The sequence below is a fragment of the Mya arenaria genome, chromosome 11, assembly GCF_026914265.1.
Source record: "Mya arenaria isolate MELC-2E11 chromosome 11, ASM2691426v1".
In the NCBI taxonomy this organism is placed as follows: domain Eukaryota; kingdom Metazoa; phylum Mollusca; class Bivalvia; order Myida; family Myidae; genus Mya; species Mya arenaria.
The window spans coordinates 11,202,839-11,225,040 of NC_069132.1; the positions used below are offsets into that span (position 1 = coordinate 11,202,839).

The 22,202-nt window shown below is 35.9% G+C and overlaps 2 protein-coding genes across 9 annotated transcripts in view; both read right to left on the reverse strand.

Annotated features, from left to right (window-relative positions):
* Positions 1–10,391: 10,391 nt before the first annotated feature.
* Positions 10,392–12,758, reverse strand: LOC128209438 (papilin-like). Its single transcript, XM_052913463.1, has 2 exons — positions 12,728–12,758; positions 10,392–12,232 (listed from the first exon to the last, which is right to left on the reverse strand). Exons 1-2 carry the CDS (start codon positions 12,732–12,734, stop codon positions 10,644–10,646), a joined length of 1,596 nt encoding a protein of 531 aa, XP_052769423.1. The 5' UTR covers positions 12,735–12,758; the 3' UTR covers positions 10,392–10,643.
* Positions 12,759–15,100: 2,342 nt separating this feature from the next.
* LOC128207436 (serine/threonine-protein kinase MRCK alpha-like) overlaps positions 15,101–22,202 on the reverse strand; it is a 39,805-nt gene continuing 32,703 nt past the window's right edge. For 4 of the 8 annotated variants that reach the window (XM_052910351.1, XM_052910352.1, XM_052910348.1 and 1 more), the window contains 5 exons: positions 21,912–22,020; positions 21,487–21,604; positions 21,127–21,242; positions 20,557–20,574; positions 15,101–18,732 (listed from right to left, as the gene is read on the reverse strand). In XM_052910351.1, coding sequence (XP_052766311.1) covers positions 18,589–18,732; positions 20,557–20,574; positions 21,127–21,242; positions 21,487–21,604; positions 21,912–22,020 — 505 coding nt within the window. In that variant the 3' untranslated portion in view covers positions 15,101–18,588. Of the gene's footprint in view, positions 18,733–19,888; positions 19,955–20,556; positions 20,575–21,126; positions 21,243–21,486; positions 21,605–21,911; positions 22,021–22,202 lie in introns of all 8 variants that reach the window. The other 4 variants (XM_052910353.1, XM_052910354.1, XM_052910349.1 and 1 more) reach the window with 4 other exon arrangements.

The following is a 22,202-nucleotide window of genomic DNA, read 5'->3' on the forward strand; positions in this document are numbered from 1 at the left end:
TGCAAAAATCAGGACTGATTTCTCTAATTTTCTCTATTTTCTGTGTCGTGTGGACTCCAAACGCCTGGTTTTATAAGATCACTGTCAGATGAGTCAGCATTACTATCATAATTACTTCCAGCTAATTGATCGTCAAGCGCCCCCTAAATGATGTACAAATTACCATTGTTTTCTTTATAATTACACATATTTATGTGAAAGTAGCAAATGCTAAGTAAATGCTCCGTTATCGTAGACACATGGTTATTTTTTCATTCATGTAATATAGCATAGTTGGGCAGCCAAGTTTTATAACTTCTTTTTCATTGAACGTTTAAAATCGAGTTGGGCAGAAGTTAAGAATTAATTTAAATATTAATAAACACTGTAAACCTATGTTAAAGCTGCACTCTCGATTACAAATAATAAAAGATTGCTGACAAAAAGTCAGATCGCAGATTTGCATATTTCAGTTCGAAAGTTAATGTTTCATGGCTTAAACCACTAACGGTTTAAGAAACATGCATAAAACATTATTTTTTTAACTCAATTATAAAACTCTGCGATCTATTTCTTTTGTCAGCAGTCTTATATCACTGGTTTCCATGTGTTTTTTTTGTGCAAAAATCTGTTCTAAGACAAACAATAAAAAAGTTGTCAAAACGTTCAAATTGTGAGAGTGCAGCTTTAAGGTATTGTGAATGGGACTTATTGGACGCATTATGAGAAGAAAACAAGCAAGGGCCAAGAATTAGTATTATAGTATATTGGCACCTTCACTGAAGCTGAGCACCTATTATGAAACAAAATTTTGGTTTTTTGGTTTTGTACCAGGTAGGAGTAAATTGAGTTATTATAAAACATCCTTTTCATGGTTAGCTGTCTTGTTTCATTCATGGTTTACTATTGCAAAAAAGGGTTTTGTAATAGAAATTTTTATTGTATGTGTTGTTTTATTTTGTTTGTGGAAAACAATTTCAACAACCTTTTCCCTGAATTTGGATTTCAGCAAATACTAAATAGAATGACCGCACCGCACCGTACCGTACATGTTGTAAATTTGACCACGTTAATGACGTCGCGCTTATTGAGCGCAATATTGAAAAAAAAATGACGTCAAAATACCTTGTGTGTTTTACAATATAAACGTCAAGTGTTATCTACACAAAGGACTAGGCGAATGTAAATATTATTTTTTTATCAGGGAAAAGCTGATATACGATAAATATACGTTACAAAATCAGCTATTCTTTAATACAAACGTATCTGGTCGGTTAGATAGATGTAGATAGATAAACTTATTTCAGTAAAGGAATGCACATACATGGACATTTAAAATCCCAACACGTATAGTAAATAAAACATACTACAAACATGATACTATAAATAGCTATGACAGCCACACCGAACCAAGGATTACACAAAAAAGGATAAAACTCTTATTTCCATTGTGGTCCTTTGTTTTGGCGGCATGGCATAGGGAGGCTTTGCATAATTGAAATACTTATATGGCTGTATTTGAAACTGCAAAATTATATTAATAATAAGTCTTAATGCATTAAAATAAATATTACAGTAGTTGTATCACAGTTCCTTTACATAAAGAGTTATAAGTTGAGCTATATATATATATATATATATATATATATATATATATATATATATATATATATATATATATATATATATATATATCCCATTATAGTATGAATATCACAGTTTGTAGTACTAATACAATGCGAGGTTTAGTTATTATAGTTCCTATAATGAAAATCTTTGTATAAATAAATGAAAGAATAATTAAAAATATATATATGATCAATTCATTATATAAAAAATACCGGCAATTCTTTATTAAAACTCTAACCTTTTTTAATACCATACATGATTATGCTAAATTGTCTAAACATGATTCTTTTACAGCGATTTAAAAACAGGTAATGCCTCTGTCTGTGCTATAATAGAAGGCAATTTCGTTCCATATGGAATTACCAGAAAGAAGAAGCTAGGACTTTAACCCCAAACCTTTGACCGTCGTTGAAAAAGCAAAGCCCCTTTCTCATTTAACATTGTCCTATGTAATTGTCATATTTCTTTTATCCTTCTACGTTATTCTTTCATATTAATTTATTTATTTATTTATTATTATTATATCTTTTTCTGTTTGTTTTATAACAATTTCACGCTACCATATATAAATATCTTATAACTCATAAATTGCATTTATTTAGTTCTGTATATATATATAGCTAGTCGTGACATGTTTGTAGAGCGTGGTTTTAAGTAACTTGGTCAGACTTTGATACCACAACCTTTGCACTAGCCTTTTTTAATACGGCCATAAAATTAATAGATTGGGTCTGACCAATAGTTGCGAACATATACTTAACAGAAGAAGTTGATTCAGGGTTGCCCATTGTTGGCTACATTCTTTATAATTTGCTTAAAAACACTATCTAACTATATTGCACTAAACGATGACATAAAAGGAATTAAAGTTAATGACAAAATTATAAAGCAAACTTTTTTGCCGATGATTCAACATTTTTCAATAATGGTGACAAAAATCATTTGAAACACTCGTACAACCCCTAGAAAATTAAAGTTCTCAAAATGCTCCGGCCTAAACCTGAACACCAATAAATCCATTATTATTATGAGGGTGGGATCATTGTAAAACTCAAATATACAATTGTGTAATACCAAAAAATTGTCTGGACATCTGATTATGCTATCACTTTATAAATGACATTTACAAATGATAAAAAATGCAAATATTGCAAGAAAAATCGATAAAAAATCAAGAATTTAGAACCGTATTAAAACAATGCAACAATGAAAACTGACACTGATGGGAAAAGTTACAGTAATTAAAATGTTTGCTTACCTAAGCTCATTAATCTATTTACTGTATTAGCTAATCCATCTAAACAAATGATAGTCTAAGATGATATAAAAATACATTTTTGATTTTATGTTGGATGGAAAACCGGATAAATTAAAAAAGAATTATCCTTTACCATGACTATGAACACGGAATACTTAAGCTTACAGATGTAGAATAATGTTTAAATTCAATTCAAACATTATAGATAAAAAGATATATAGACCCGTCAAATAATGGAGACTGAAAAGTATTCTTTCATAGAAAACTAAAACACTACGGCCATGAACTCCTACTAGAATCAGATTTTGATCAAACAGTTATACATTATATAACACCAGAAGGAACTTTTCTAAATGATGTACTAAAATCCTGGTTAAAAATAAAAACCAAATTTTATGAAGACAAGTAGAAAATAAATGTAAGTAAAACAAAAATTTGGAATAGCAAAGAGATAAAATAAAACCGTCACACACTGTATTTTAAAGAACGGCATCAAAAAGGCATACAATTCTTTGAACACATATACGACTATAGCGTAAATGAGTTTTACAGTTTTGAGAAAATATAACGCTTATACGACATAAATAAAACGATTTCTTACCATTGCCGACACTAGTTAATCGTATCCTTATTCATTTGAAAACGAAGATTAAATCCGAAAATATCAATCAAAACAGACCCCCAAAAATACAGATAAAACAAGCAAATTCGTTGAATTGATATCCCCCGCCTGATTGAGCTAAGTCAAGGAATGGAAATCAATTGTTGATGAAATATATATGTATGAGTTTGAGTTTGATTGCAACTGTTTGAAATAAAAAAAAAATTGTATATAATGTAACATTTAGAATTGACCAAGAAACCTAGTTTATGACGCCATGTCACCCAGTTCCAAACTAATCTAAGATTTCATCAAGGCAAACATTCTGATAAAGTTTCATGAAGATTGGTCCAGATATATTGCAAAAAATATAGCCTCTAAAGTGTCCACAAGGTGTTTTTAAGATTTGACCCAGTGACCTCATTTTGACCCCACATGACCTACTAGTTTCAAACTATTCCAAGATTTCATTGATGATAATTAAAGAAGTCCAACTTCAACACAAATTATTTATTTATGAAACAACGTTTCGGCCATTCGGCCTTCATCAGGTTGTATGTATATAATGAACAGGAAATGACGTCAACATCAAATGACGTCAACGTTGATAATGTCAAAATATAGCATACATTTTTGCGCAAAATAATGTCTTATAGGATCTAAAGAGATATAGAGGATCTGACATGAGTTGTCATTTAATACCAATTTTTATTAAACGAGTTCAGGAAAACTGTTAGTTAGCGAGCCTTTGGCGAGCTTACTAACAGTTTTCCTGGACGAGTTTAGTAAAAATTGGTATTAAATGACAACGAGTGTCAGATTCTTTTTATCACATGCTTTTTCCGGTATAAAATGGCAAAAAAAACCCTACCTGTTTCACCTGCGAGGCTGATGAGCCGAATATCACCAAGTGTTGTCATTTCCCGCGCTACATCCATTGCAGGAATGTAGTACCAGGATTTATTTAAAACAGCATATATACCCGATCGTTTTAATTCCGTTTATTTAAGAATGCATTCTCAGATGATATCCAGTAAAAATCACACTGTAAACACTTTAATTTTAACGAAATCTTTCTTTCTGTTATACCGGAAGTGAACATAAACATCATGACGTCATCTAGTAGATGTGACGTCATAATGTTTATGTTCATTTTCGGTTAAAATAAACTAAATTTTGGACGCTTCTAAATTTGCTTTTTCAAGATATCAAGACGACATACTTTGTTATCCTCTTAATATTTAGAAAGAAATTCAACTACTCTAACAAAACAAATATTTATTATAGAAATAAAATAAGAATTGAAGGTTTGGTATACAGGAATATTACCAATTAGCAGTTCCTTTTTGCCAATTAACTTTTTATATAAATGCGGAGCGATATATTTTCTGACCAATAGATGAAGAGCAATGTTATATTACACATGTGTAATATAAAAAAATACGTGATGGTTATATTAAACCGGAAACAAGGTGTAGCATGTGATAAACAATTATACTGGTAAAATGCAATATAAATGCATAAACAAACATCAATAAACCAGTATAAACTATGCAACATTAAATAGGTTAAAACAGTTATAAACCAGATTAATTTTGTGATTTTTTTAATTCTGCAAGAAGAACTAAAATAATATTTTTGAATTCATACCATTAGGAATGACTGTGCCAAGAATGTGCATCCATTTACTCTCCGTTAATAATCGTTTCCAATTGTTCTCAATTTTATCAATTGGCATAAAAGAAAAATCATTGATATTGTGGTCAGGAGCATTAAAATGTTCAAACACATTTGTATATGAATCTGGAAAATGCTTTATATCAAACTTATGACTGTTCATTCTCTGACTACATTTTTGTTGTGTCTGACCAACATATTGCTTTTTACACTTTTTGCAATTGATAACATATATAACACCTGTAGAAGAACAGGACAATTCATGATTTATCTTAAATTCTTTGCAAAAATATGTACTTGAAAATTTGTCATTTTCGAAAATAGTACAACAATGTGAACATCTGGATCTATTACATTTAGTAACGAACCCGTTAGTGACAACATTTGTAAGTTTAGAATTCACAAGTATATCTTGAATATTTTTAGGCCACTTATATGCAACAATTGGTTTGTAGTTAATGAGATCTTGGACGGTTTTACTTTTTGAATATCTGAGTAGTCCCCAATGTTGGTTTATAATTTTACCAATGTTTGGTAATGATGGATTAAAAGTACCCACAAAAGGAATAATGTCTTTTTCCGATGATTTAACATTTGGCTGCAAGGCGTCCTCTGCACTGATGGAAAATGTTTTCGAAACAGCTTCATCTATAACAGAAATTGGATAGTTTCGTTCTTCAAAATAGGTTATTAGTTTATCACATTCCTCATGGAAACGGTCATCATTTGATGTTATTCTTCTATAGCGTTTAGCCTGGCTGTAGGGGATGCCGACCTTGCACTTTTTTGGATGACACGAAGAGATTTTATGAAATTAAAAGATTTCATTGAGGCATTCTGATTAAGTTTCATGGAAATTAGAGCAGATGTATTGCCTCTAGAGTGTTCCCAAGATTTCTGTAAGATATGACCTAGTGACCTAGTTTTTGACCCATATGACACACTTTTAAAACGCAGTCGAAATTAAACCCAAAATAACATTCTGACCATGTTTGAACTTAATCAGACCAATCACCACCATAAAATAGTTTCGGACAAGATTTTTGAAAGATTTGTCCTTGTGACCTAAGTTTCGCTCATGTATGACCCAGTTTCAAATAAGTCCAAGATTTCATACAGTTAGCTCTGTATTCCTTGTGACGCAATAGGTATTTGATAACGAGAGGGTCAAGATAATCCTATATCGCTCTATATAGGGTTATATTGTTATTGCACGGGCTACATACACCTGTCGCTCATACGCCGCTTGTGCAACTATAATACTTTTAAAAAGGGCATATTTAAAATACGTATTTGTTTAAAAATGTTACAAAGGGTCTTTACTCTTACAATATTCAAAGCTGGAGTTATATAACATGCCACCAAAGAGCATGTTGTTTCCGTGAATACGTTCGTAAAATTTAAAGTTGATAAATTCAAGGATTGCAAAGCAATAAATCAGTTATGAAAAAAACATGATTTTTTTTTATAAAATGGTCACATAAGGAACATTTCTATGAAATTATTTTGAAATCAGGCCAATATGCTTTCTGATGGGAAGTTTTCCATATAGACATCTAGTGAAAACTTGCCCCGCAATGCGGCCGTGTTTTTTATGAATCATAATGGGGTGAAGGAATTCGATATATGGTCACATGTGGAACATTTCTGTGAAAATATTTTGAAATCAAGTCAATGGTGTCTGAAAAATGTTTTTGAAAGTTTTCCATACAGGCATATAGTTGTAACTAGCACCGTCCGTTGCAACCATGTTTTTATGAATCAACACTGGGTGAAGGAATTTTACAGAGTGTCATCTTAGGAACATATCAGTGAAATTATTTTTAAATCGGGCCAAACTTTCCTGAAGAGTGGATTTGCAAAGATTTCCATTGAGACATGCAAGGAAAAGTATTCCAACTCCTGGCGGCCATGTTATTTTAAGAATCAACATGGGTTGAAGACATTTGATAGAGGGACCCAAGGAATATTTCTGTAAAAAATATTTTAAAATCAGGCCAATGGATTCTTGGGAGAAGCTTTTCAAAGTTTTCCATACATAGATATAGTGAAACGTAGTCCCGCCAAATTGCGTCCACGTTTTTTAACGAATCAACATATAGGGTTAAGGAATTTGATAGAGGGCCGACTTAGGAACATTTCTGTGGAAAAAAAAATTAAGTCTGGCTGCGGATTCTGAGGAAAAGATTTTCAAATTTTCCATAAAAACACATATAGTGAAAAGTAGCCCCGGCCCCTGGCGACCATTTTTTATTTAACGAACCAACAAGGGGTGAATGAATTTGATTCAGAGTCGCCTGAGGAGCATTTCTGTGAAATTATGTTGGTAACAGTTGGTAAGCCGTTTCTGTGAATTGATTTTCAAAGTGTTTTTTTCTGTTTGGTTGCCATGGTAACCATAGTTCTGCACGGAACCACTTTTATTTAAATAATCTGGAAGAGGACCACCCAAGAAACATTCATGCGAATTTATTTTGAAATAGTCCCAGTAGCCTAGGAGGAGAAGTTGTTCGAAAGAAAATGTTGACGACAGGCGGACCATGTCTTGGCATAGTTTATTATTCTGCAAAAAATATTTATATGAAATCATGATATAGTGATTTTACAATAATATTGATAAAGCGATACATTTTAATAGTCCAAAACGTACAGTTTGATAATTTTTTTAAAAAAAAGCGAAGAGCTTTTATGTAATTAGATATGCATTATGTTATTTAAGAAAGGAATTGATAAAATTGCAATGTACATGTAATCATAGGAAAAAAATAGCGAGATTATTGTATTGAAATATGAAATATATGCAAAAATAATAGTATGGTTAATCAAGATACAATGAACATTGATTTTATATTATAAAGACAACATATAAATAATCTCACTGTAAATATCTAAATCGCACTTACTCATATTTGCATCCTAATGATGAATGGCTTACCTTAAAATACTAGTGCTTTATATAGAGGACAATTGTCAATGTATATATTTTACGAGTGGCATAGCCACGGGTGAAATATTTTTTATGGTGTTCACGAGGTTAAATATATTGCGATCTTACTCGGTAACAAACATTTTTATGCCCCCGAAAGTGGGCATATTAAAATCGCACCGTCCGTCCGTCCGTCTATCCGTCCTTCCGTTCGTCCGTGTGTCCGGCTCAATAACTCGTGTCCGGGCTGTAACTTTCCCTTGTATGGACAGATTTTAAAATAACTTGCCACATGTGTTCCACATACCAAAACGACGTGTCGCGTGCAAGACCCGTGCGCTACCTCAAAGGTCAAGGTCACACTTAGTCTTTATTCACAATGGAGTGCTGCATATAGGACATAGAGTATAGGTTGTCGTGTCCGGGCTGTAACTTTCCCTTGTATGGACAGATTTTAAAATAACTTACAACATGTGCTCCACATACCAAGACGACGTGTCCCGTGCAAGACCCGTGCCCCTACCTCAAAGGTCAAGGTCACAGTTAGTCTTTATTCACAATGGAGTGCTGCATATAGGACATAGAGTATAAGTTGTCGTGTCCGGGCTGTAACTTTCCCATGTATGGACAGATTTTAAAATAACTTGACACATGTGTTCCACATACCAAAACAACGTGTCGCGTGAACGACCCGTGTCCCTACCTCTAAGGTCAAGGTCACACTTAGTGTTTATTCACAATGGAGTGCTGCATATAAGGACATAGAGTATAGGTTGTCGTGTCCGGGCTGTAACATTCCCTTGTATGGACAGATTTTAAAACAACTTGCCACATGTGTTCCACATACCAAGATGACGTGTCGCGTGCAAGACCCGTGTCCCTACCTCTAAGGTCAAGGTCACACTTAGGTGTTTATTCACAACAGAGTGCTGCATATAAGGACATAGAGTATTAGTTGTCGTGTCCGGGCTGTAACTTTCCCTTGTATGGACAGATTTTAAAATAACTTGCCACATGTGTTCCACATACCAAGACGACGTGTCGTATGACAGACCCGTGTCCCTATCTCAAAGGTCAAGGTCACACTTGGGTGTTTATTCACATGGAATGCTGCATATATAAAGACATAACAGTGTCGGTTGTCAACTATGGGTGGTATTTTTTATGTTTAGAGGCAATTTAAAATAACTTGCCATATGTATTTGACACGTAAAGGCAAGATCAACTTTTCATGTGCTGACCTTGTTCATAGGTCAATGTCACAATCGGGGGCATTCGTCACATACTGTGACAGCTCTTGTTTCTTTTTATTATATGCTTAAAAGGGATTTAAAATGACAAGTTTATAGTTTTTCAGAAAAGCGCGCCAAATTGTATGCGAACGTAACCAGTGAAAAATATCAAAATGTTATTTCACTGTTTGAATCAGTGAACAATCATTTTTATTTCACTGATAAATATATATGAACCACCGGAGAGCATATAATAGATTGTTTTACTCTGCGACATTAATATCTTATATAATGGTAAAATGTTTTTGCTATATGTACACTGCCAATCAGATTGGTGTTGAAAATTGATTTCCTAGACCATTTTTACTTATAAATGCACATTTAAGTGCATATTTCAAATGCGTACGTTCTTTTTAGATTTAAGTTTTATTTACAGTCATTATGTGATTGTGTTACGAGTATCGAACCGGCATTACTTTTTATTTGTATTGTGATAACTGTTTTAGTCTCTTATCATTCTTTAAGAATGGTCACGTACATGTATAGTTACTAGTAATTTATATGTATATGGACGAGATTATTTTACGACGCACTTTGCTACTCTGCATCAATGGTTTTCTGGTAAAGATATGAAATGCTTGATTACTGGTACAAGCAGGTTCACGGTACGTGTTGCAGACATTATATACCTGTTGACTATTGAGACTATTGTAATAATTAGCAGCGGCCGGGACACGGCGGTGATGGGAAGCAGGTGTGAGACGACATTCCGGGCCGCTAACTGCTGTAGACAGGGTAATGGATTGAACACGGCAGCCCGGCTATCAAGCAACCTATCTGGCACACTGACAGCGGGTCCGACAACCAGCTGAACACGATCCGAACGAGTATAGACGTTTTCATGTTCAATATATATTTTTGTCAGATGACGAGACTTGGATATATATACTTTACTATACTATACTATATGGTAAAATACTATTTTCTGGATATCACCAGTTTCGACAATCTGTTCATTTTGTTTTAATATATTTATTCCCCTGTAAATGGTGTAGTTTTCTCGATTCTTAAAATGCCTATAACGTCTTTAGTCTCCGTAAATGGCAACGGTCTGTATGCGTCAAGAGTAAAACTAGTATCCAATTTGTTTTCAATGGTCAAGCTTTCTTGTGTATGCCCTTAAAAAGGCAACGCACTGAATTAAGAAATGGAATGACCATGTGTCTGACTAAACAACTCGGTATTTGCTATTTATTACGGTAAAGACCATAGCAAATCATTATCCGTGCATTCTTGTTTACTGAAGAAAACAAAACACATTCAATGATTAAAGAGTAAGGCTTATTTGTTCACACAGCGCCGTCTGCATTTTCGTTTTGTAGCAAAATTGTTGCCATTCGACTCGCATCCACTCCAGAGGAACTTTTTGCACATTTTGCTCGCCTTATCATAGTAGTAGCGCTTGAAACCCGCCGCGCAAGATCCTACCTTCTTTGGCAGTGTACATACGAAGGCCTTACATATCTTATTGCACGTTTTCTTGGACAGGAAGTTGTTGCCGTTGGGCTGACAGCCGCCCCACGAGAACTCTTTACACTTGTATTCATTGGCGTCATAGTACCACCTGTTAATGGCGGTCCTACACGGGCCCACCTTCAGGTTAAGGGCACATACGGGGCACGGATAGCTGCCACAGGCTCCCTTGCAGTCTGCCTCACTCAGGAATCTGTTCATGTTGCCACCACATCCGCCGTAAGTAAAAGGTTTGCATGAACATGAGGCAGCATCGAAGTGCCAGCGCTGTAGGTTTGCCTTGCAGCCTCCACGCTTGGGTGGCAGGTTGCAAACCGGGCACATTATAGAGCCGCACAGTGCCTGACATTCTTCTTTTGTGTCATACTTGTTCTCGTTCCCTCCACAGCCACCATATATAAATGGCTCGCACATACACGTCTGGATATTGAAGAAAAATCTCTGGAAGGATCCTTTACAAGGACCGGCAGCTGATGGCAAATTACACACAGGACATGTCGAGTTGCCACAGGCACGCTTACACTTTCGATTCGATAGGAAATTATTGCTGTTTCCTTCGCACCCACCGTAAGTGAATGACTTGCATTTGCACTCCAGTGGGTCATAGTGGAACCTCTTTATCAATGCCTCGCATGGTCCAGTGTCTGCTGGCAAATAACAGTTGTTGGTCTTGTCTTGATCGCAGTCGCCGTAATCCTTACACTGTTTAAGACAATCGTCCATAGTCTCGTAATTGTTTCCGTTCCCACCGCATCCGCCCCAGTTGAATGTCTGACACTGGCATGCCGTGGTGTTGTAAAAGAAGCGAGGGATGACGGCGTCACACTTTCCAGTATCTGGACTGTCCTTGCAGGACGGAATAGGAGGTGGACACCCCGGACATTTCGACTCGCACTCTTCTATTGTGTCGAATCTGTTACCATTACCCCCGCATCCACCGTATATGAACTTTTCGCACTGACATGTCGCAGAGTTAAAGCCATACTTGGGAAAGTACGCTAAGCAGATCACGGGTGGGTCGCCTGCCAGGATAGGCAGGTCGCACAGGCCCGGACACTCATAACACCGACAGTGTGACTCACAATCTTCTTTGGTGTCGAACCTGTTGTCGTTTCCCTGACAGCCTCCATAAACAAACGTACGGCACGTGCACGTATCCTTGTCGAAATACCACCTCGGGAAATATGCCTTACATAGTCCAACAACCTTGGGTAGCGAGCAGACATTTGAAGCCCAGTTGTTACACGCTTTTTCGCAAGCATCTAACGTGTCGAAATTGTTTTCGTTCGGCTGACAACCGCCATAGATAAACTTTTCGCACGAGCAGCTTGTAGTGTTGTAGAAGTATCTCGGAAAGTAGGCTTTACATGGTCCAGATTTGGGCGGGAGCGTACATGCTGAAATAAATTTGGCATGCGGAAGTTATTGAATGATTTCACTGATTGTAAGAGAGAGTATAATGACGGAACACCGAAACAAGATGCCAACGTTGTCCGTCAATTACGGCGCATAACTCGACAACTGTCAAAACCAGAACAACGAGCCGTTCATCACACGTGTTTTGTCACTGCATTTCAATTTCTGAAAATCTTATACATGTACATGAAAAAAAAATAATCTCGAGATAACAAGATGAAAAAGATGACTAAAAATTGTTTACTTACCATGTCCCTTGACAAGTCCCGGGAGGAACGCCAATGCTGATAAAACGAAAAGAAACATATTCCATCCAGTGACGAACCAAAAATAATGTTGCAGAAACAGTTTTCACCTTCTCCTACACATGTTGCAGGATTTAAGGGTTTAAACAAACATTATTTATTGGACCGTAGGTCAATGTGTCGACAGCCCTTGCACTTAAAAAACAATCATTCTTATGTTTGGTGACTTACCTTTCATTAATTATGTAAATCCTAAACCCATTGGGGGTGCCCACGATATGCTTAATGTAAAGGTGACGACTGTAAATATACAGGCAAAGGTACAACCAAGACTAGAATTCAACAGAATTGGGCATGTCGCCTGTGTGGGGTTTCAACATAGAGTTGAACCAAATATAATATTAAGTATAATGTAAATAGAGAACAACATATTTTAGGTATGATCTTCACAAGAAACACAAGAACAATGTTTTAAAGTAAACGGACAAAACTCCGGAACTTTGGGGGAGATTCATCTAACGTTCGACGTTCTAATGCCGTGGTTGGGAAATCAATATTTAAATCATTGCGCACGAGGTATACACCTATTTTTTTTTAATATAAACGGGGTATAACCTTGGCGATATCGATGTGACTTTTCCTAAATGATCAAATCGAAACAATATGGCCGCAGACACTGGTTTCATCATGATTGGATAAAAATACTTTAGTAATTGTCTAATGTATACCCGACGCCATCAAAAGTAATTCCTATAAGGCTGTATATCGCCTTTTTCAGACGACACAAAAATGCTGTGTGCATCAATTCATACAGGTGTGTGTACCAAAATGGGACTTTTTACTTTAAATCAACCAAGACCTGAATCAAGCGACCTAAACAAGGGGAATTACTTACACATAAACAACGGCCATTACTTGAGAGGGTGTAGGCCTTGTTTTACATACATGTATAGACGATGTCATGAGTAATGTGTGCGGAGTCTCATGCGAGTATATTGAACGGTTTTGGAGCTATGGTCAGCCTTTGCACGGCGACACCAAAAAACTTGGCTAAAGGTACAAGTGTGTCGATACCACAGTAATGGAGCTTTAGTCAACGTTAGCGACACCAAAAACAAGGCTATATGTAGTCGATACCGCGGTTTTGGAGCTATGGCGAAGGTAAAGTTTTGGATGACGACACCAAAAACCGAGACTAGATGTATGTCGATACCAAGGTAATGGAGCTTTGGTCAAGGTCAGCTTTTGAACGTTACCAAATGCAAGGCTAAAGGTATGTAGATACCAAGGTGTTGGCGCTTTGGTTAAGGTTAGCTTTTGGGCGACCTCACAAAAAAACAAGGCTGTATGTCTGTCGATACCACGGTTTTGGAGATATGGTCAAGGTTAGCTTTTGGACGACGTCACCAAATGCAAGGCTAGATGTAGGTCGATACCACGGCTCTGGAGCTATTGTCAAGACTAGGTTTTCCACGACGACACCAAAACCAAGGCTAGATGTATGTCGATATTACGGCTTTGGAATTATGGTAAAGGTTAGCTCTTGGACGACGACACAAAAACAAAGGCAAGATGTTATGTCGATACCGCGGTTTGGAAGCTTTGGTCAAGGTAAGTTTTTACACGACGACACAAAAACCAAGGCGAGTTGTATGTCAATACAACGGTTTTGGAGCTATGGTCAAGGTCAGCTTTTGTACGATGACACCAAACCCCTGGCTAGATGTATGTCGATACAACGTTTGTGGAACTATGGTCAAGGTTATCTCCCACCTCAGATAAGTAGATCCAATAATTTAACCATGCTAGATATTCTTATCTTGCCCACGGGCGAAGATAAAATGCCCGTATGGAACTCCTTTTTTAATGTTCACAACATTGTAATTACCTCCCTTGTTGAAGACTGTCGTCAGTAGCATCAAGAGTCTTGTCTTATGGTAATATTTAGAACACTAATTAATTATTTCTCGCTTCAAATGTCATCATAAAACAGTTTTCAAGCACCATTCATGAAATAATGCTTCATTCTCCTTAGAACAATTTAAAAAGACCGATTTGACTATTAACATTTACTGGATCATTGCGCGCATATCCATGACAACCACGTGCTATCGCATATCCATACGCAATTATTTTCACTAAGCACAAAAGAGTTCCAGCAGAAAATACATTTTTACTTAATTTTGTTTAACTGAGGTGGGAGAAAAAGCATCTACCATAGCCGCTAGTGTAAGATAGGTTCATCCCGACCCTCGCGCAGGGTGTTTCAGTAAACCTCGTTTCCGCAAAACACCCTACGCTCGGGTCGGAATGAACCTAGCTTACACTCTCGGCCATGGAAGATACTTAAAATCTTTTGTACGACACCAAAACCCTGGCTAGATGCATGTCGATACCACGGTATTGGGTGTGCGAACAATGGACGAGGTAGAATTATCCAAAGACAGACCAATGCTAGTCTGGACACATTTAGTAAGTGCATGTTTGATTTGATCATGCGTGTCCTGGACCGTTGGACCTCACACGTGGAACCATACTTGTGTTTTCACTCCGATGTTCAAGAACCCAATCGCATCAAGTTTCGAAGGCAGAACAAGAAGTGGCAAGTGTTTTTGGATTTAATGAAATATTAATTATCCTATGGTTGTTACTCCACAGCGGGATTCTGACAAACTTAAAAGCTGCGGAAGCATTCAGCATGATACATACAACAAACAATCATCAGGACTTCCTGCTTCAATCCTTACATCAATATTGTACCAGATTTATTGATATAAAACAATGGAAGTACGCAACAGCTGTCACAAAAAAATAAATAACATTATTGAAGCCTTTATATCACATTAACTACCGTCTACATTCACGATTCTGTGTATTATTTAGTATTCAACTGAAAGAAAGAACGTACGTGGATTAATAGAAGAGTATTTGCCAATCTGGAATTTACATGGTATTTATAGAGTGGATGTACTTCAAAATAATGAGAACACTTAGAGAAGCAATACAACAAGGCCCACATTTCCAACCGCGCATTATGATGTAGCATGATGAAAGCTAATCACAGCTTATGTCTTAGAGATTATGTGAAGTTGGGCTTTACATAACAAAGAGACTTAACTGTGTAACATTTGTCACTTGAAGAAACTGGACTTTGAAACAATGAACTTATACTGTCCTTATTATTTAAAAATAAATATTATGTTTAAGATACAAACAAACAACATGCTTAAAAGTGTGTACAGTGTGTGTGGATTCCATAATGTCTTCTTTTGTTCATTATGTTTCCAAGTCTCAATGCTATGTAGAGTTGGTTTACAATCATAAGAATACAGAAGTTAATTGAAATATCTACCTAGTAGCTTTATAATATACAAGAACTTCTCACACATGGATACATCATCATATATACTCAAGCAAACACTTTACAACAACTCAAAATTGCATTTTTAGTTACCAGTGTTTACTATGCAACACAGGAATATGTACAGATTTATACATTTATTATAAACAAGTATTAAATTAAAGCTTACACTGAACAATTTGTGATAAAATTTGGATCATTAATAAAATGCTAGTTACAATATAAGCACATGCAATTTACATCATTTATACAGCATACAATACAGTGGTACACATATTCATGATTGGAATACGAAATAAAATATCACATCCTGTACAAGGCATATACAATGGCTTTAAAGCCAGGCAGAACTTTCCTTTATAAATACTGTTAACTTTCTCATAGATGAAGAAGCTGGTTATGGACATGACAATGACATCACAAGGAGACAGAGGAAGCCAGAACGAAACAGTAACTTTGGCAAGCTTATTCACGTTTCTAACCCTCAGATCTACGTAAAACAGGAGAGCCAAGGAGGAAATGCTAATGCTAGTCTGTTTTTCTTCTCCTCATTCAAACAAATAGCATAGGATGAGACTTATATAAGGCAGAGTATTGGGACCTTGCTGTATGTGTGCACATTGTCTCTGGCTAGGTGCATACCAAGGCAACACTAACAACACAAAGGCTATCACAATACCTTGACTTTTGGTCTTAAAAAACAAATGAGCTAAAAATTAGCACTAAAAGAGATTGCTTCAGACAGCAGGGGTAGCATTGGCCTAAGAAAGTGTATACATGCACATTTCCTTATCCTTTGCTCATATTTGGGGGTTAGAAAACACAGGCAAACAATATTCAAGCTCTATACCATTTTCTATTTAACCCGAGCCCTTTGCTGGAGATAAATTGCAAGATGAAATGAAACAGATGTGTTTAACCTTATAAATAATTTCGAAAAGGAGTGCAGAAACAGCAAATAAAAACAATCTCAAAGTGATGTCAAGAAGACACGGCGTCACAAAGCCTAGAAGCTAGAGCCTGCAAGTCTACTACACACACAGTCAGCACACAACCATGCAAGGTCTTGCAATGGAGTCGTACAAACCCTAGAAGCTCTGTCCTGCAAGTCTACTACACACACAGTCAGCACACAACCACGCTATGTCTTGTAATGGAGTCACACAATCCACCAAAACATTTGTATCATCATATTTAGTGACATATACAGCAAATAATAAAGGAAAATGACTAGAAAATTCAAACAAAATTCTAGAGATGGAAGTTACCCTACACTTATATTTTCTAAAATGCATTTAAGTAGCTTTCGAGAGTTTACTCTTTCAGTTGTAAGTGACTATTAAGGATTCAGAGCCTGTTCAAATCCATCAAGTTGTTACTCAAGTTACATTTAATTTCTAATTTGAACCTGGTAACTTTGTTGCTCCTATTAAAACCAGCAAAGGACTTGGAATTGCAACATTAGATATGTATGAAACAGTCCTAGCAATGATTATAGAAAAGAGAGAGGATGATAGGGGAGAATTATCAGTGGGAAATGTGTGTGAGAGAAAGAGAGTGGAAGATGATAAAAGTGCCACAGAGAACATACTAAAATTGCTTAAATATAATATGTACAAGTAAATTGACAATATATAACATATTCACAAGCAAAATATAACTGTAAGCACCAGAACAGTAACAAAAATACAGTGCTCTTGACTGAAGTTTAACATGTGCAGTGCAAAAACCAACTAAATACAGTAGGATGTCACTACAGATACAGTGTTCTGTCTCATGCCCATCTTGATCAACAACTGCCCTAAATTCTTAACACACAAAATCAGTAACATGTTAATCATATGCAGGATACATTTTGTATACACTCACACTGACTCAAAGAGAAATTAAGTTAAGGATTACAATGCAAACTCTATTAAACATCTCCTAGGTTTGGGAGTGTTACAATGTGATAGTAGTTCCATACACCTGAACAGCTTTTGTAACTTTATGTGAAAGAAATTCAGTTACAATCATTGTTCAGATTTGTTCTTGTATAGTAACTTCTATGAAGTCTAATAAAAACAGTTTGACTCTTAAAAAATAACAATATAAACGTATACACATAATAACACAGACAAAACAAATGATTATTGGCACTTAAACAATGTAATGGAGACCAGAAATGATACCAAATCTGCCACAGAAATGGTCCACAAATAAAGATATGATCTTTGATTCTGTTTACAACACCAGCAGGTATCAGCTGCTGGTAATCTGTTTACAAATGCTCATGATTGCCATCATACTGGGAGTGTGCAATCTGGTCTTAATAACTGAATAAAAAGTTGAATTTCAGTTTTGCACAGACCAATGATACACAGGAAATAAATACTTAACAACTGGTTCACAATATACTGGCCTTAAATTACACCTCACAAACAAAACAGCCAGATACCACCTACAACTGACATCTTGTTCAACTGTAGTCACTTAGCAACAAATATAAAATGAAGCAAAAAGGAGTGTTTTGTACAAGAAAGGATTTTGAATGTATTTTGTATCTATAAAACAACACTATATTTAGTTTTTACTAATTATTTTGAAACAGTGTCATGCAATTGAGATAACAAAATAAAGCCAAACCATGAAAGTCCACAACTCTTTCAGTCGCACAAATAGTGCCCCCAAAGTGTATATCATGTTGCTATAGGCATAAAAATTCCGTGATGTTGCGTTGTCTGGTGGGTTGCTAGAGGTGTGACCATTCCTCAATATTTTGTTGCCTGGTGTCAGCTTCTTCAGAGCCGTGGCGGGCTAGAGAGCCGAGGGAACTGCCATCACTGCTGCTGGAGTCCAGGGACGCACAACCGCCCCGAACACCTATCTCACTGTCCTGGAGGGGGAACAAATTGTATCAGGTTAGTCACACTGAAGCAGGCATACAATATACATGCTATACATAAATATTTAAAACATTTCAAGTCATCATGGAACAATCAATACAACAAATTCATACCACATATTATATCCCTCACAATATGGAGTCTGGTGAAATTTGCATTCAAGCTTTGTTAAATTAATGGCTTAGAAAGACCAGATAAGCAGTATTAAAGATGGAAAGCAAATTCATTGTAGTCCTCCATGAATGATTGAAAAAGTGTGCATTTCTTACTTTCTTTGAAGGAAAAATCATATACTAATGGTATATGCTTTATGTATGCTTCCTGATAAAATATATTTACAGCTATAAGGAGGAATAATATATCATAAGGAAACACATTTCAATTAGTTTTCACTAAATAAACATTCAGTTAACCACTATATTTAATTCTATCATAAACAAAAGAGCACCCGTGTCACATATAAATGAAAAACTAAACAGTTGACCATACACCCTAACCACATGAAAACTAAACAGTCACCACAAAAACAGGCACATTGAACAGAAAATCAGCTTCCATGGACTGGGTCAATTAGGGAAATGCTAACTGTGTATAGAACATAACATGGTTGATTTATTACAAGTATAAAGCAAAGTTGTTTAGAAAGTGACCATATTCTCATTTAGTTGTCATGCAACCTGATTACTCTAGATAAAACCAAACTGGCATGGAAACTAGGTAAGCTGAAACTGAAGTGAGAGAAACACATTAGCCAGGTCTGTAAAGCAGTGATGAAAATGAACATCACAAAAAATACTCTTTATTGCAAACTAAAGAGGAATGCATCTCTGTGAATGAAATTGAACCGAGTTGCTTATAGAAATTCTATTTTTTTTCATTTCTCAGTACAAGGTCTGAAAATCTAAATTTATCTTACATATTAATTTTTTTTTTTTCAACTAGTATCCAAACAACTTGATTCAGGTTGCAATGAGTAAATTATGAGCTGTATCTGATAGAGGCAGCCAAAATCAGAAGTATATAGCACAACATGTAAATAGGCACTCCATGAGTACATGGGCAAGGTTTTCAAAAAGGATCTCTCTATCAGAGTCAGCTGAGCATGCCGTAAGTTGCAAAATGGAGGTGAGTGGGTGGGGTAATGACCTGCTGCTAGGGGGGCACAGAGCCCAGGCTCGAGTTGCTCTGTCTGTCCTCCTGGCCCGCGGAGCCCTGCAGGCAATACATGTACATGCGTGTAAGACTTAACAAACGGCCTAGCACTTTTGATGTCTTGATTATATATACATTATCTACATATCCCATTTGTGTATGATAAACTGTACGAGTCTGTACATGATCAAATATTAAAATAATTCTCTCATATAAGTAAGCCATCGCTCAGGATCTATATTCTCTATGATAGGCCTCTGGCTGACATGTATAGAGCTCATGAATAGTTCTCTACAGACTGGCATTTACTCTATTCAATTTGGACATAAATCAAAACAAAATACAAAGGATTTTTTCTTGTGAACATTTTCATACAAGCGACTGCAGAATTGAAGTTTTGCAGAGTCATATTCCAGCCATCGTCATTCACAAAGAGCTGAATGCAGAGTTGGTTTGCAAATAAAATGATTTCAAAACTATGCACACAATTATATGTAGTATAAGTAAAATAGTTTTCTTGAATCACTTTAGAAACATTGAAAAAATACATTTGGTATAGACAAAAGTGCATTTATTTGAACTGCAAGCCAGCAAAATCAAGTAAGCATGGAAAAATGAATTGAACTTAGCATTATCTGGATTGAATTTCATTCTTTACTTACAAAGACTGGTGACTCTTTCTGCAATTGTTTATTAAGGTCGAAGTCAGTTGAATGATTTCCCAATACAAAACAATTTCTAACTAACAGTTTAACTTTTACTTCTCTCGAACCTATCATCACAATCAGCACTTATCAGTCTTGACTCTTCAGTAAGAACGCATCTTCAGCCTTTACAACATTACTCTCAATTTTCATATATTTTTTTTTGTCTTAGCCTGTATGTTTAAAACAGTAACATCATGAGTTACAGTGATGATCACTTTTCAAATAATATCAAAGGGTTCTGTAGACAGATTAAGTACAACTGTGCTAGCGTCTTGTACAATCAATACAAATTTCAAATGTTCATTTGATCATATCTAGTAAATGTAATATATGTTTTAAGTCTAAAATGAAGGAATGCGGCAGACTAGTATGTACTTCTATGAACATATTTAATGAAGGAAAATCATTAATTGGATATAATATTATGAACCCACCACTTAGGTATAACAAGGCTATTGAATGTTATTTTGGACTGATACAAAGTGTTACTTTTCAAGGTAACAACCTTGTGTGTATGTACTGTACCTCGAAGATAGTAGGTGAGGGTTCCCCCAAGTAGCTTGATCCTTCTGGGCTCTCAGAGAGGTCACTCCTCTGGGAACTGCCCACAGGTCGCCCCAAATCACGACTAGACAGGTTGCCTACACAGCACAGGACAGTTAGCAAGAGGCAACACAAACACTTATACCGAGAAGAATGAAACCATTTGAAGAAGGATGACCCAATTAATTTTAGATTACATATATGATGACCATCAGAAAGCATTAGTTAGTCATTTAATAAACCCCTGAGAATGAGAGTACCGAATGTCCAATGAAAATTGACTACTTCCACTGACAACATGTAAACATTTTGCACAAGTATATGTTAAGCAACTGTATGTACCATTACTGGATTTGTTGACCCCACGAGGCAGTTTGCTGTCACTACTGCGGCTGTTAAACAAGTTCCGGCCTTTCTTCTTGTCCCCCGATCCTACACTGTTGGATGATGATAGGCTGCTCTGTTAACCAGACACAATTAACGAAATGTATAAGTGGGAGGAAAAAATGTATTTTGTGGTATACATTTAAACAGGCATATATGCAATCTAAGCAAGTACAGACAAAATTTTATTCTTGAAAAAAAAACCTGGTGTCTGAGAGTAATAGCTGCCCTAAAAGGCCATTAACGTACAGATACATATAATTCTTGTTCATCCAAAATAGCCTTACAATGAAAAGCATAGATTGAGACAATCATTGTCCATTTCATTTGAATAATAACAATAACTGTTTGACCAAGTTCTGCATATTAAGCCCATAACATACCCTTGCCATGGGTAAGTCCATGAGGTTTGGCATGCCCTGGTTAGGGCCAATATGGGCCACATGACTGAAGTTAGTGGGTCCCGAGATGGCCCGCGACTTCCGGTCCGCTCTAAAAAACAACATGTCAATAATAGCATTTGTTGACAGACATCTTACACTTGCAAGATCTTACTGTAGGTACACATTTTCAGTTACAAGCAAGCAATTGTATCAAGCAGAGAAGAAAATATCAGCTTTTATACTAGTAACATTTAATTAATACCAAAAGGCCTGATATAGTAAAAGAAAACA